Source organism: Salmo salar, chromosome 04 (genome assembly GCF_965601325.2).
Source record: "Salmo salar chromosome 04, fSalSal1, whole genome shotgun sequence".
NCBI classification, from domain to species: domain Eukaryota; kingdom Metazoa; phylum Chordata; class Actinopteri; order Salmoniformes; family Salmonidae; genus Salmo; species Salmo salar.
The window spans coordinates 64381852-64397638 of record NC_138294.1 but is presented as its reverse complement, the minus strand read 5'-3'; the positions used below and the strand labels follow the sequence as shown (position 1 = coordinate 64397638).

The 15787-nt window shown below is 44.4% G+C and overlaps 1 protein-coding gene across 2 annotated transcripts in view; it reads right to left on the bottom strand.

The window, feature by feature from the left end:
* Positions 1-1063: 1063 nt before the first annotated feature.
* Positions 1064-15787, bottom strand: part of LOC106603488 (rho GTPase-activating protein 7) — an 88709-nt gene continuing 73985 nt past the window's right edge. For both annotated transcript variants that reach the window (XM_082974613.1, XM_082974614.1), the window contains exons 5-14: positions 14282-15675; positions 13991-14164; positions 10987-11146; positions 9261-9459; positions 8865-9078; positions 7204-7318; positions 6471-6692; positions 5922-6139; positions 5477-5650; positions 1064-2097 (exon numbers count right to left, since the gene is read on the bottom strand). In XM_082974613.1, coding sequence (XP_082830739.1) covers positions 1989-2097; positions 5477-5650; positions 5922-6139; positions 6471-6692; positions 7204-7318; positions 8865-9078; positions 9261-9459; positions 10987-11146; positions 13991-14164; positions 14282-15675 — 2979 coding nt within the window. In that variant the 3' untranslated portion in view covers positions 1064-1988. The remainder of the gene's footprint in view (positions 2098-5476; positions 5651-5921; positions 6140-6470; positions 6693-7203; positions 7319-8864; positions 9079-9260; positions 9460-10986; positions 11147-13990; positions 14165-14281; positions 15676-15787) is intronic.

Sequence of the window (15787 nt, the reverse complement as noted above, 5' to 3'; positions counted from 1 at the left end):
TATTTGTATTCATCTTTTATCATTTCACTGCATGACTTTATAGCCGCTCCTCAAAGTGATTCCCAGTGCCTTTATTAAAAATGTATGTCTTCCACAAAATGGGTACTTTGGTGTGCAGGTCCCCGGTTGAAGGACAATATGCTAAAGGGGTTTTGACAGAGTCTTCAGGAGGAAAATGGTTTGCCACGTTGTTTTGGCACCAAGCTTCAATAGCACGTGCATTAACAATAGGAATATAGATCCCTCAGCAGTAGTCTATGGTTTCATCTTATTCTGCCCCTCTGGGTCAGCCAGCCAGGTGACTTCACTGCACAAAATGAACGTGTTTTTCCTCGAGTGTCTACTTCAATTTCCATGGACTGTAGTCACATCCCAGTCTTTCGTGCTATACTACTAGGTTACCAAGTGTTAGGTGGTGAGAGGAGAGGTTAGGCGTCAAGGATCTGTTGATTAATTTTTCTGGCCTGATTCCATCATGACCTCTTTTGACCTTTGAGTTACAGAGTCAAGTTGTCAAGACACTTCCTGATTGCGCAACCATATGGAATGGATTTACCCGAACCCAATCTGAAATCTTCGCCACAGTCACTGTTATATGCTATACGTTGCTGTTATTAGACTGTTATAGGAATTCCAACAGTCATCCTTTATATCCAGTCTGATGGCCTAACCATGTGAGGTATTTTTACTTCCCATTCTCATGCAGTTAGTTATTCAGCATATTCCTGATCTTAGGCGAATGCCTCAGTACTAAGTGTTTAAAGGGGATTGAATTATGTGATCTTGGAGATGACTCAATATGATATGCAAATGAAAATTATGCAAATATGACACGAGTGGGCAGTTTGACAGCATAAATAATTTCCTAAGTGTATTGTAACAGGGAGAGAGAATGTTTGTCTTTGGAAATTAACATCATAAGCCCAGACCTGTAAATCTTCTCTGATGGAAGCAGTGTGACACATCTTCCTCTGGCTGTTCGCTATTTCAGGGTCTTCAGAGGGAACAATCAGTGTGACTGGCTGGGATTCAAGCAGGCCATCATCACGACACACACAAAAGCGAGAAGGCAACATTTTAATCAGTTGTCATTATTGATGTATCATTTCAATTCAGCACACTTATTACAAAAAAGGTACGCTGCAATTTTTTTCACCTTGAAAACCAATATTTAAATAAATCTCTTACTATTGCTAAATACATATTTTGTTGAATAATTTTAAGAAAAAAGCCATTTAATAATAAATTGAATAAGATAAAGCTCACATTTATGAATATGTACATGTATAAACATACTGTGTCATACATTTGTAAGTTTACAACATTAGACACACTTTAAAACCAGAGTAACACTGAAGTGTCAAGTCAAATACACACATACTAGTAAAATTAAGTAATGATATTCTTTTGACAGTAAAATCATTTAGAGTACAGTTTTGAGGACAGCAACCTGCCTTGCTGAATATCTGTCACAATGGCACATGTACAAGAGAATCTCCTCAGTTCTCAACTGCAAGACAAGGCTTTCCTAAATCCTTGACTTTGCCCTGCTTGAAAGTGTGACCAACCGAGGCTTTTATCTACAAAAAGGTATATTTTCTACTGAACTGTCACACAAGGCCCTGTTCTAACTCTCTGCCGGAGGCCCCCCTGCCATGCATTAGGCCTGAAACAGTCACTTAAATGGGATGAGACGTTTCATTACGGTGACAGGCTCCCGAGTCACTCTTGATAACGCAAAGCTCCGCCGCCTCCGCCTGAACACTTCATCAGACGACCCCTGCTGTGAGTCCGCTTCTGGAATTCACATCAGGTCTCGGGTTTAAGACAACTTCTCAGCTCCCCCTCCTCTCTTGCCTTCTACTCCCTCTTTCATTTCCTCTGCTACAGCTGTATGCCTGGAGGCTTCTGTGTATCTGTTTGTGTTGTTCTGCTCTCTCCTCCTCTTTCGGCTCGACAAGGCCTGGGCTCTGTCTCGGGACTATAACTCAGATCTTGGTCTGTCTATGGTCAGGTCTGAAGGAGTCCCTGATAGCCAGCAGGTTGGAAGCCAGTAGGTGTCCACTCACTCTGTTGTGCCACTCCTGGGACCGGCCCCTGGAAACCACATAGGAACAGGAAGTTAGTACACAGGAAGCATCACCAGGGTTCAGATGAGCCACAGTCAGAGAAACAAGGGCTGCATTTCAGGCAGACTACACTGCAGTTGCCTGCCAGACCTAACCATATCAGTCAGTCGGCAGGTTTCCATTGACCCACGTTTATTCTACAAAAGCAATGTCGCAAATTATTGCAACGTGTAATGGAAATGGCAGATATAGGATACATTTGACATTTTTGTCATTTAGCAGACACTCGTATACATAGCGACTTACAGGAGCAATTAGGGTTAAGTGCCTTGCTTGAGCACATAGACAGATTTTTCATCTTTAATTGTTTCACCTTGCTTTTCTCTTTGGTTGGCAAGTTTCACTATCCAATTATTTCTAATCTACAGGAATGCAAGTTTCACCATGGCATGGACTGTGGCGATATGTTGCCACGTAAGAATGATTACAATTATGGCAAATATTAGTCAATTATTGCATTCTATCCATGCTGGCTTTCGCGGGCTACCAGAGACAGGAAACAGATAGGTGGGAGGGAATAGCCTGTCACCAATTTAAAATGGATAATGGATAATGGAAACACTTCAACCACTTTTTATTTATTGTGGGACGTCATTACGTGCAGCTGTTTTTATCGACACAAGATGGCTAAATGGAAATGCACCGTAGCATGCAATTAACTCATCTATTTTAAAGTCAACCTTTCTAAATATCAACAAAAACAATCGCTGTAAGAGTTAATGATAACTAGTGACGTGACAAGCAACCATTGATGCATGTAGCAATACTGCAATATAGTCTGCCTGGAACGCAACCAAACCTTGCTGCATGAGACACACTGACACACCCTTTCAATTTCCTCTATATCCTCTGATTGGATCAGTCTCATTGGCCTTCGCTACTAAGCTTAGCAGACTGAAGGCCAGTGAATTTATTATCGATAATAGGAAAACATTTCACTGCACCTATCGGGTGTATGTGACAATAAAACAAATAGTCTAATGCCACTGGCATTACAAATAAGGCCAATACATTTTGGCCTGCCAAGCTCTTTTCTATGAGTATTTAAAGAGAGTAGAACAAGGCAGAGATGTTCTCCATTGCTGCTCAGTTCTGATGTAATGAAGTGAGAAAAACCTGCAGAGATAATTGTGTGAATCTGTCTTGTTGGCAAACCGTCTCGTTCAAATCTCACTTTGCTGCCTTACTGAAACTCCTAGTGTGATGAAAGTGTGGCTAAGTGAGTAGTCGGGTGTAAATCCCGGGGGGGACGGGGGGGACACGACCCCCCCATCCTGGGAAAAATATGATTTGTCCCCCCCAATATATCACTGAAACATAACTATGTAATTTAAATAATATTAATAATACGCAATGAAAGCAATTGTGCTGATTATAGACACTTAATAGCTCGTTTTTAAGTTTCAAAAGATTGCGCCGCCCCCCCCCCCACCCTTTGCCTCACAATGGTTTGATCCACTGCCAGTTCCTTAGCTTGCGAGGTAACGTAGAGGTCATATCTACTGTCTGAAAGGCACTCAATGCACGTAACTGACGTGAGGTTAATCCAGTCAATCGCGCACACACACTAGCTGAATATGCAGAGCTAGCGTGCAAATATTAACTATTAAGCTAGCTAGTACCTATTCCATTTATGTGGCGTCGTCAAAGATGGAATCTTTGCTATCGTCAATTTATTCCAAGATCAGCATGCATGTAAGTTAGTGCTTCAAAGTCCCTGTGATAAGGTTAGCGATAAACTGAACAGAACTACACTCTCTACTACCATTGTTTTAAATATATTTAATGGTCTCGTTGCAAAAGCTAAATTGTCGCAAGGGAACTTTTATTTATATATTTTATTTCACCTTTATTTAACCCGGGTAGCAAAGATTATAGCAAACACCACTGAATTGGTGCTCGCTAGCTTTGCAAATTCAGCTATTGTTAGAAGCCAGCCAATATGAAACAAACGATTAAAATTACAAAAGGTTGCAGCATATGTTGTGTAAATGGTGAACTCATACAGCTGTCAACTCTTGTCACTGCAATCCATTTCACATTTGCTAGCTACCTTTTAGATCGAAGCCCATATAGAATGATAGAAGATAAGATGATAGAAGCCCATCTCCTACTGTAAATAACCTACATACTGTGTGTGTGTAGCCAACCAGGTAGAAAAATGGCAGAAAAAAGACGGACATCAGAGTATTTTTCAGTACACCAAAACGCAAAGTAAGAACCCTCGTAGCCTAATATCTCAAAGACTAGTTGATAAAATGTTCATAAGAAAGAAATGAAATTCTAATGGAAATGTTTCACAATGATGTCATTAGGCAGAGCAGGCAACAGATGGCACACAGACAGCAGAGTTGGGGACAGATATGCAGGGACAGACTGGCAGAGACAGGGAGTCTCAGGTAAGTTTGTTGAGTCTTTGTTTGGCAACATTATGAAAGGTTCTCAATTTTTTTTACTTGTAAAATAGGAACATAATTGGAAAATGCCATGGATACCCCCGCTCTCAACTTAAACTGGTGACTGAACTAAGATTTGTTAAAGGCAATGGTATTGCTGTTGTGATTAGTTGTGTAGTTTTGGGTACCGGTAGTTAGGAGTACGGCAAACACCTTATTTCTTTGGTTCCTCAATATACATTTACCATATTAAACGTAGGCTATGTGTTACAGCACTACTTTTGGTGTCCCCCTCAGGAATTGCTCTTGAGAAAATGTAATGTAATTGTCCCCTCCAAAGTTGATATCAGATTTTCGCCCCTGTGAGTAGTCAACTACTTCCACTGATGCTGGTCTATTGGAGCAGTACAATATATTTCAGTATAAGACACACACTCCCTCTACTTTCCCCTCCTTCTCTTTCACAGTCTCTCTTTTGACTTCCCTCTGTCATTCTCTATCTTTTCATTTAATCTCTCTCTCTCCATCTCTGTCTCTGTGTGCTTCTAGACACCTGTTTTCCATTGCCTGGCTTGTTTCTTTAAATCAGCTGAAACAAATGGAAACAGCGGGGGTCTACAGAATAACCCAGCAGAACCACGCAGGGAATAAATTGATCATGTAAGAAGCAGAAAATCTAGAGAGAACTCTGAAGAGAGCTAAATCAAGTGTACACGAGGGGTCCCTTCTTCATGTTCATTTCTTTATTTTCTCTCTATTTGAGTGTCTCTTTTGAGAAGCTTTGATTGCACTTGAGATACTGCAAAGAATACCTCATTACGGAAGGTAAAGAATAAGCTAGTCTCTGGATATCTTTTTTAAAGGCCCTGTATTTTCTGAAATCTTTCATATTCTCTCACACCCTTCCTCTCACTTCCTCCTCCCCTCTTACCCTCCCTAAGTCTTTCCTACCTTGTATCTGTACGACAGAAGTGTGTAAGTCGGGACCTTTTGGCCCCCAGGGGTTCTACCAGGTAGAGACAAGAGAGGACCTGGGCTCTCACCCCCTCCATGGGAGCCTCACGGTGCTCTGTAGACACAGCCGACACATAAGCAGGACCAGCCGACAGGTCTGACTGCCAGGTCCTGCATGGGGAAATGATAGGAGATTATTCTGGTTAATTATAAAAACAGACTTCAGACTCAAGCTGAGTGAGAAATAGACACTCACTGTGATGCCAGAATGTAGCACTAGTACAACAACAACAGGCACCATGTCAAAGCAACTTTAGCCAGAGTGTTCAAGTCCAAGCTAAACTCTTTGTCCCTGACTCCTCTGTCCCTTATACTCTTAAGCAGCAGAGTCAGCAGCCTGCCTAAAGAACCATGCAGCGTCGCCCTGGTAACACCTCATTACCTCAGCAGCAGGTGCTCCTGTGGCGGCCGGGATCCCAGGCCTTGCAGGAGGTAGCGGTAGACCTCAGTGTCCTTGGTCAGGGTCTGGACTACTGCAGACTGTTTGAGGGTCTTCTCCCAGTGCCCATGCTCCCTCAGGACCCGCTGGAGGGCCTCTTTCTGGGGGGCATCTACCTCAACAGAGCCCTTCCACAACCGCAGGGGCCAGCCATCATCGACCTGGTATGGGGAGGGGGGGAGGGGGGGTGAGACCCAGTGTGAGAACCAGTGTGAGAACCAGTGTGAGAACGTGTTTTTGACCCTTGATAATCCCTCTTACTCGACACACACATCTCAGCTCAAGCTCTGGGTGCTTAATGTGTCTGACTCACTGGAGAATGTTTTTATGTTGACTCATACATAATTAACCTTTCATTAGTCTGGGCTGTTCTTTATAGGTGTTGTTTTGGTAGTGGCTTGCTGTCAGAATAACTTTTATTGGTCACTGTATTCATTCATTTTATTTTATTCATTAATTCATTCATTAATTCCATCAGATTCCACCACACACCTTCTTAAAAACCAGGTCCACATCGTCTGGTCCAGAGCAGGTCTCCCAGCCTCTACTCTTCTCCCTGGCCTCTCTCAACAGGTGCTGGGTGGTCTGGACCAGTCTGGCCCTCTCATCCTGCTCCTCCTCCCCACCCTGAGAGAGTGAACTCCGACCCCCATCCACCCAGACAGCCTCCTCACTGGGGTTGCTCACACTCTGGCCCGGCCAGAACTCTGGAAGCTGGAAGGATCAGAGAAAGAGAGAGGAAGAGTTAGCTTGACTTTTTCACAAATAGGGCCACATATGACTTCATCTCGAGAACCAGAAACAAATATTGCGTGTTAACGTCTGTCACAAGAAACTACATATGTCTTCTTGACCATTGGATATACTATTGCATTAAGCGAAGCTATGGTGATTAATAGCCTGTTGGCATTCATGTTCTCATTTTCTCATATTCTTATTCTGTATAATCAAGTCAATACAATGAACTGACTGAACTGAATAACATAGATGAAGTGCCTCCTCATTTAATTGCCCCTGCAGATGGGTTATGGTTATGAACAATAGGAAAAGTGCCTGTCTGCTTTTTGTAACATACTTTACGAACTACTGCACAGAGAGGGTACACTCATGAGAGAATGGTGTTTGCTCTGCTGGGTCTTGGCAGTAACACCTACATGCTGTGCACACGTGATGTGGATTAGTGTGGCTAGAACAGGCTGTACCCTAACTTTACTGTAGTGTGTACCTTGAAGAGGCACAGGGACTCCGTCACCATGTGGGCCAGGCCCTGAGTGGCAGCCAGGTTCTCACTAAGGTCCCTCTGGTCAGGTCTACCCAGGCTGTACTTCCTGTGGCTTGACCTAGGTCAGAGAAACAGGAAATGTCATTACATCACAGTTGAAAATGTATGTAGTACAGTTTCTATTGCTACGCTAGGCTCCCATAGACTCATATTATGCAGTTTATTTGTGACCCTTACAAGCAGAAGCTGAGAAAAAGGACTGTTATTCAATACAAAAAGCAACGTCAGCATCGGCTTCCAAACTAATTAAAATATGTAGCAAAGCAAAACAGCAAAAGATTTACTAACGCCACTGTATCCTAGAAGCACAATGTGCCACAACACAACAGTCCATTGGAGTGGAGTTGATTTGTTCTGGTCATTGTTTCCAGTGTGACGTGTATCAAGGCAGAACTCTGTTTCCAGTGATGGGAGATACAGAGTGTGTGTTGTGTTCTGATTTCCATCAGTGCTCTGCCCTTACAGCCTGTGAGGTAATGGCTGAGCCCGCTGGCTCCCCTGGCCTGCTGGCCTGGCACAAGGAAGGGAAGGGGGGTGGTCTATTGTCTCTGACCGGCTACATCGGACACAATCAGGCCTGTGCGATATGACATCACTGGGTCCAAAATGCGACTTTTCCACGTGAAGTTGGAACTTCTAGACATGCTGTCAGAATACCGGGTATCAGCAGAATGTGTGCAGCTGAGCTGTGTGTGTTTGTGTCTCACTTTGCCAACAACTACAGATAACTAGTCTTGTGAAGCTGAGCGCCAGACTCAAAAGCTAAGGTCATAGACAGATGTGTTTTGAAAAATGATTAATGTGCAAATGTCTCTCCCTGTTTCTCACCTGGACCGTCTCTTTCTCTCCCTCCCCTCTCTTTCCCTCCACCCCTCTCTCTGCTTTTTCTCTTTCTCTTGCAGTAACCAGCTGAACAGTATTAAATATATAATATCTCTTCTATCTAAGAGAAATTATGTCCAGATGGGCAATTCATGCAGGGTTACATAAGTCTCTCTCTCTCTGCCTTTAAACTAAACCCATCCGACAGCTATTCATTACCACACAGGGAAATAGGGTTTTGGCTACATTACTACAGTTGATGTAATCTCTGGCAACTCAAAGAACCTAACTCCACACTTTTTAACATGAATCTGATGCTGCGTAAGAAGAAGAAGAATAAACAAACACAACATTTCAAACAGACAAATGAAAACCTGCAGTTGTAGCGATGAATGTAAAGCAATGTGCACCGGAGTAATCTTATGCCATAACGTAAGAAGGAGTTCTAACTAGGAATGTGGGACCCAGACCTTCGCTCGTAAAGAAGTTGCTCTTACGCACAGATCCAGGATCATCTTACACTCCCCCAATCCTAACCTCAACCATTACGGTTGAAAACCCCAGAAGTGATCTTATATCAGCATCTAGGGGTTAACTTTGTCCTACTCCTCCCCCGGAGGCAGTGGACTGTACTTGGCTACATTGACCAGCACCCTCCCCCAATCCTAACCTCAACCGCTATGGTTAAAATTCCCCAAACTGCATAGATCAGCATCTAGAGTACGACCCTAGATTCTAGGAGCAACTTGACGTCGTCCTCCTCCGGAGATAGAGCACCGTACCTTGCTGTGTTGTCCTCTCTCTTCAGGGTGTTGAGATGGAAGAGGGAGGGGGCCAGGCACACAGCAATGTTGGTGGGGGTCATCTGGTTTTCATCCACGCAGCCCACCACATCTCGGAGGAAGAAGAGGAATGTCTGCAGGGCCTCACGGTTCTCATCAGGCAGGAGGAAGATGGCTGCTTGGGCCGCACAGAACTGCTGGTCTTTGGGGAAGTCTGTGGATGTGGGAGCGAGACATGTAAGTATGTGGATAGAATTGCTTTGTGATTCTCTCATTGTGCTTACACTATAAAAATGTCCAAAACTGGTTTCAATCTGCCTAACCTTTCTTGCATGTTTAGCCAATCCAGTCTTTACTGTACTGGCCCAAGCAGTGTTGTAAGTTCTATCCCCTTACATTGGTAGATATGCAGGAAGGACTTGCAGAGCTTGCTGGAGAACACAGGTTCTGGTAGGTCTCTGAAGTACTGCTTCACCATATCAGCCACGTCAAACGCTGATTGGCCCTCGTAGGACACGGCCTCTGGGTCTTCCTCCACCATGTCGCGCAGGCACTGGATACGAGACTTCACCCCCGACTTTCGAAACAGACCCACCTGAGAGGACGAGAGGGTTAGGAGTGTGTGCGTGTGGTGTGGAATGGGGGTTTTAAAGCCGGGATGGCAGGTCAGACTCATGTAGGAGGCTATCCTAAGGCCTGTCGAACTAGAATAACTTCCATTCATCTTTGTAAGTAGGAGATCCCTCTAAAGCACCTCATAACCCACCCTCAACATGGAAGATAAATGAAAGCGGACCTCACATTCCTCATGCTCATCTGTCTCTGTTCTCAGTATAGGACCCTCCACTATGTTTAACCATGACTCCAATTTACAGTAGGTCAAGGTGTCACCGGGGTGTAATTCAACCCAGGTGCTGTGTACTCCATAGTATCAATGCATGACACCGATGTTAATAGGTTGGAGAGGAATAGCTGATGGCCCAGACCTGGGTGTCCTTCACAATCTTAAAGGGACAGTTCACCCCATGAATCTAAGTACCTTGTCAACTGTGGTCCATATTCCATGACATTATGTTATGTAGAGAGACCACTATAGATGGCATGGAATCGGGACTGTAAGCTTGACTTTAGACCATTTTCGAGGAATGAAAACGTCTAACCAACTTTGATGTTGGGTGAACTGTCCCTATAAAGCTAGAATCCCTAGCTGCTACATATATTTTTGGACTTACAAATTAATGAAATATTGATTCTTGAAGAATATAACTTATAAATGCCTCATGAGCTTAGTTCAACTGTCGTACTCCGTCAGAACCCAAAATATAAGCTTGTTTGACACCAATGTTTGTAAACAATATAAATGAAAACACACAAAACATGGTTAAAACTATCATTTTGATATAATGGATGAATTTGAGTGGTTACTTTTCCCTAGGCCCATCCCTCAGCTTTTTACCAAAACAGCTTTGTTAGTTTCAATTAAGGACTCTGGCTTTAATAATGCATGAGCAGCACTGTATACAGTTGAAGTCGGAAGTTTACAGTCATTAAAGTTTGGAGTCATTAAAACTTGTTTTTCAACCACTCCACAAATTTCTCATGAACAAACTATAGTTTTGGCAAGTCGTTTTGGACATCTACGTTGTGCATGACAAGTAATTTTTCCAACAATTGTTTACAGACAGGTTATTTCACTTATACTTCACTATATCACAATTCCAGTGGGCCAGAAGTTTACATACACTAAGTTGACTGTGTCTTTAAACAGCTTGGAAAATTCCAGAAAATGATGTCATGGCTTTAGAAGTTTCTGATAGGCTAATTGACATAATTTGAGTCAGTTGGAGGTGTACCTGTGGATGTATTTCAAGGCCTACCTTCAAACTCAGTGCCTCTTTGCTTGACATCATGGGAAAATCAAAAGAAATCAACCAAGACCTCAGAAGAAAAATCGACCCAAGTTAAGTAATTTAAAGGCAATGCTTCTGACCCACTGGGAATGTGATGAAAGAAATAAAAGCTGAAATAAATCATTCTCTCTACTATTATTCTCTCTACTATTATTCTGTAAACTTCCGACTTCAACTGTATATTGGTGGTACAGGAGGTTAGAGTCCAGTACCTGATCGAGACACTCTGTCCTCAGATAAATTATGGCCTTGAGGATGCTGGGGGGTAGTGGTTCCCCTGTCTGCTGCACACTGTGGAGGAGGGGTACACCAAACACCCTCCTGCCCTTCAGCTCTGGGGCTTTGGTCTTCCTCGGAGGCTTGGGGAATGTCCTGAGGGGGGAGACAAACAATTCAAGATGGACTTCTAGTGTTGCTTTTGAAGGTAAAGAGGTTTTTGTATAGAAGTTATATGAAGATAGTCATACTTCTGTAAAGTTGCCCTAAGTTGTTACATTGTATTTTATTCCTTCTGGATATGTTCTACTTCAAACAACACTGCATTGCATATTTGTACAATATGTAAGAACCCACTAGACAAAAATTGGTTGAATCAACGTTGTTTCCATGTAATCTCAGAAAGAAAATGATATGTAATGACGTTGAATCAATGTGGAAAACTGATTGTATTAGCAAAAAGTCATTAATGTAAGGGAATTGTGTATTTTTTTTCACCCAACTTTTAACCTAAATCCAATGTTTTGTAGATTTTGATTTGTTGAATTCACGTTAGTTGACAACTCAACCAAATGTAAATCAAAACTAGACGTTGAACTCACGTCTGTGCCCAGTGGGAGCCTACATAGGGATCTGACCAAGACTCACACATGCACTTAGCTGAGGGCTTTGTGTACGACTCTGACGGGATATTTCTTTTAAAGCCCAGTGAGTGCTGAATGGCTTGTTTTCATAAGCCAGCAAGTGAGTGCCATGGTAACGGCCAGTGTAGCCAAGAAGATAACATGAAGACAATTTAAATCATCCCCTAGATAGCTAGCTTCAGAGCCAATCAAATGTATGATAAATTGAGTCGACTGGAATTAGATTCACAAATGTTCATACAACATGCTTCTCTTTGATAGTGCTCTCTCCCATTACGGACTGCATTTCCATTCTAGTCTTCAGCTGTTCAATTAAAACATATCTTCTGCGTCCACCTCATTTCATTAGCTTAATGGTGTTCTGCTTGTGATTTCATGTAATTGAGTGAGTGAGGGAGAGAGAGTTTCCTGTTGGTCATGTGTTTGAGGAGCCCCAGCCTCTCCCTGCTAGGTAATAACCACATGTAGATATTGTTGATTAGAGACAAAGCCAAGGGGCAAGGTGTTTGGCCACAGAAAATAAGACAACAGTTATCTGGAATGAAACTTGTACAGAATACTGAAGCTCAGGATCAATGGGAACGCGATGAGAGGCAGGAGTAGGTTATCTGTTTTGTAGTTAGCTCAATGATTGTTAAAACAAATAGCCCAATTACTCTGCTCTCAAAAAGTCAATTACCCTGTCCTTTTGCCTTACAGGGGAAATCAGCAGACGCTACATCAATTGCTACATCAAAATGAATTATATGTACAAATTGATTCTTGAAGAATATAACTTATAAATTCCTTCTTGAGCTTATTTCAACTGTCGTACCACAAAACTCCAATGTTTGTCAACAAAGTAAATGTAAACAAACACTATATAGCCTCAAAGCATGGTTAAAACTATACTTTTTTATATAATGGATGGCCAGTCCTTGCATCCATAGCCCTGTCTAGGAATTTGAGAGTGGTTACATTTCTCCAGCCCCATCCCTAAGCTTTTTACCGAAACAAGGCTAGGGAGACGCTTTGTTATTGATTCTACTGCTGATTGCCAATTTAAGCAATCAGTTTTACTCCAGTTCGCTACACAAATGAATAATGTCAAACACTTTATTAATTGATCCGTGGGGGATCCAAGGTTAGGAGATCAGATTTCGAGGAAATAGCTACAAACAATGAAAGCAAAATCTCATTCTAACAGATTGGGATGTGTTGACTTCCCATCATAGAGATAGATAGAGGACTCATCATGGATATAACCCATTTCAGTATGGACGTTGCCATTGAAGGCTTCCGCCATTTTAAAGTAGTCAACTGGGTGGGAATTCCTATGAGTTGGGAGCAATCAGCCAATGAAAAATAAGAAAATGGGCTACTTTAAAATGGAGATAGCCTCAATGGCGCTGCCCATGCTGTCACAGACGCTATTATGGGACAGATACGAAGATGAGTCCTCTATCTATCTCTATCAAATCTAATTTTATTTGTCACATGCACCGAATACAACAGGTGTAGACCTTACAGTGGAATACAGCTGTTGTATTCGGGCGCATGTTACATCTATGGTTCCCATGCATCATTACGTGTTTCCTGTGTAACGCTATTTGAGGTCACTGCCGTTAACCACCGAGAGGAAAGGTGCCTAGCCACTATGTTTGAGTTAACATTCCACCATATCTTTCATTAGTGTACTCTATAGGCCATAGGTCTTCACCCTGCACTGGAAACACTTCACCGAATTCTAGCAGATGTTGAGCACATGCCTGCCTCTTTCAAATCAATAACAAACTAAAAACGCAGGTAAACTTTGGGATGTGTAAGCACTTCACTTTTCCCAAATGTAAACCGAAGTTTTGCCAGAAAGGATGGGATCCAAGCTCCCTTTAATTAAATAAGAGAGAGAGGCCTGGCCAATGCCAGAAAAGTTACCTAGACACACCCCTCTAAGAGCCAGATGGGAGTGTACACCACAGACCTTAACCAAAAAGGAATGAAGAGAAGCTGTCTATAATTTCCCCACAAATCTAAGCTGAAGGTTATACTTTGTCATTTCTTTCAGACGCTGAATTTTTTTAATATTCTTTTTCGGCGTGGGGGTTTATTGCTCTTGAAGCATTCTGTGTTTTGTCTTGTGAGAGGCACGGCAAGGTTGCAGCTTCACATAAATAATAAATGAACCTCTGAACAAGCTGCCTCTAATCTTCCTCCTCTTCCCCTCCTCCCTTCCTCCCCCTCTTCCCCACCACCTTTCCCCATCCTCCCCTCTCCCTCATTGCTCTCCTCATTTTTGTCATTCATCCCCTCCCTCCTTCTTTCTCCACAGCCTTCCCCATACCATTCCATCTCTCCCTCTCCCCTTCCCATTCCTTACCAGTTCCAGCCCTGCTTGCTAGATGGGGAGTACTTGTCCATGAGAGCAGTGAGTTTAAGCAGGGAGAGTTTCTGCAGAAAGTGAAGTTGAGAAACAGACTGGGCCTCGACTCCTGAGCTGCTGGGGGTAACTGATGGAAGACTCTGCTCGCTGGACCAGTGGTGCTGGCTCCGTCTGCATACATACACAACAGACAACAGAATGGCAGCCATATTAATGTGGGCTCAGAGAGGGGGTGATAGTAATAAAGACTTTTTAATGAGTACTCAGACCAGCTGACATTGCTCTCACCTGATACTACATGGTGGTGACTGTGCCTCAGGGTCATCTCCATCCGCAGACTCCTTCTCTAGGCTCTCCTCGTCCCCTTCACCCTCCCCCTCCATGACTCCTGGCCCCAAATCCTCTGCCTCCTCAACCTCCAGGTGGATGTGATTGGAGGAGGACGAGGGGCAGGGCGAGGGTGTGGAGCGGCGGTTAGACTCCGATTCACCCTCCTCCAACAGTTTGTCTATCCAGGTGTTGACGAGCTGCTGCAGGCCGATGATACGCTCCATCACGCTGTCCAGCGCGGAGAAGACATCATCGTTTTCGCTGATCTCCCCCGTCTCCGCCTCCCCGTGATGCTCCACCTCCTGGCCAATCACCTGACCTATCGGCACATTGTCATAGATACTGGCTCGGTGGTCCAATGAGGCTAGGGAGCTGCAGCAGGTGGAATCCTTGTCCTTGGCCGCTGCACACCCTCTGCTCCGTCTCCCGCGGTACCCGTGGAAACTCCCAGTCCTCCAGTTGATGGAGGTGTTGTCTATGGGCAACAGGAAGTTGTTGTGGGTAAGGGCTGTGGGGAATGTGCCTGGCTTGTGCCCCTGGGGGATCTGGAAGACCAGGCTCTCGTGGTTATTCCTGTCGTTCTTGTAGTCCTGATGCTCTCGAACCAGGTTTCTGTGGAGTCCCCCCTGGTACTGTTCTCGGACCCGGCGGTTGCTGCGTACTCTGGTGATTGGGCTGGGGGTGCTGACAGTACTGCTGCTCTCTGAAGGGCTGGGGCTACTGCTGCCCGAGTGGGGGGAAGAAGGTGAGGAGGAGGCCTGGCTGCCTGGACGGTCCCTATCCCTGTGCTGCAGGGTGGAGATGTCCAGACACTGAAGCCGTCTCAGCCTGTGCTCGACATCCAGACTATCCTGGAGCACGGGGCCAGAGATGACCAGCCTAGCCCTGCTGAGGCCACTGTGGGCGGGGGAGTGGATGTTGGACGTGCCTCTCAGACGCAGTTTTTCCATCTTCCTCAGCAGACTGGGGCCCTTCTTCCTGGGGGGCTTGTCAAGGAAGCGCTCCTCAGTGCTGCTAAAACTGGGCGTCTCACCCCCTGGGGAGGGGGGCCCGCTAAATGAAGTGTCTAGGGATGGGATCTTGTTGATGGAGGAGCAGCGAGAAGAGCTCCTTCTGGGCTCCTGGTCGTCAATAGCGGTCTTGGGGCTCTCACGGCCCTCGCTCTCTGTGCTGCTGGTGCTATGAAGGGAGTAGACCTCGTGGCGGTCGTTGGCGTCACACAGGAACATGCCCTGGCTGTCTGGTGAATGTAGGAAGCCCATTCCCTCCAGGCGACGCCAACGCCTTGTCCGCCTCTCATAGGCCCATTTTGTGCTGATGGCACAGGGCTCCTCGTCCTCTGACCCCTCCCCCTGAGAATCACAAGCAGACAATCAAGATGCTGTATAAGAAGACATGTAGCAACAATAAAACAAGGCCATCTATTTCTGGACATCGTGTAACTCTTCGGAGACATTTTCACGA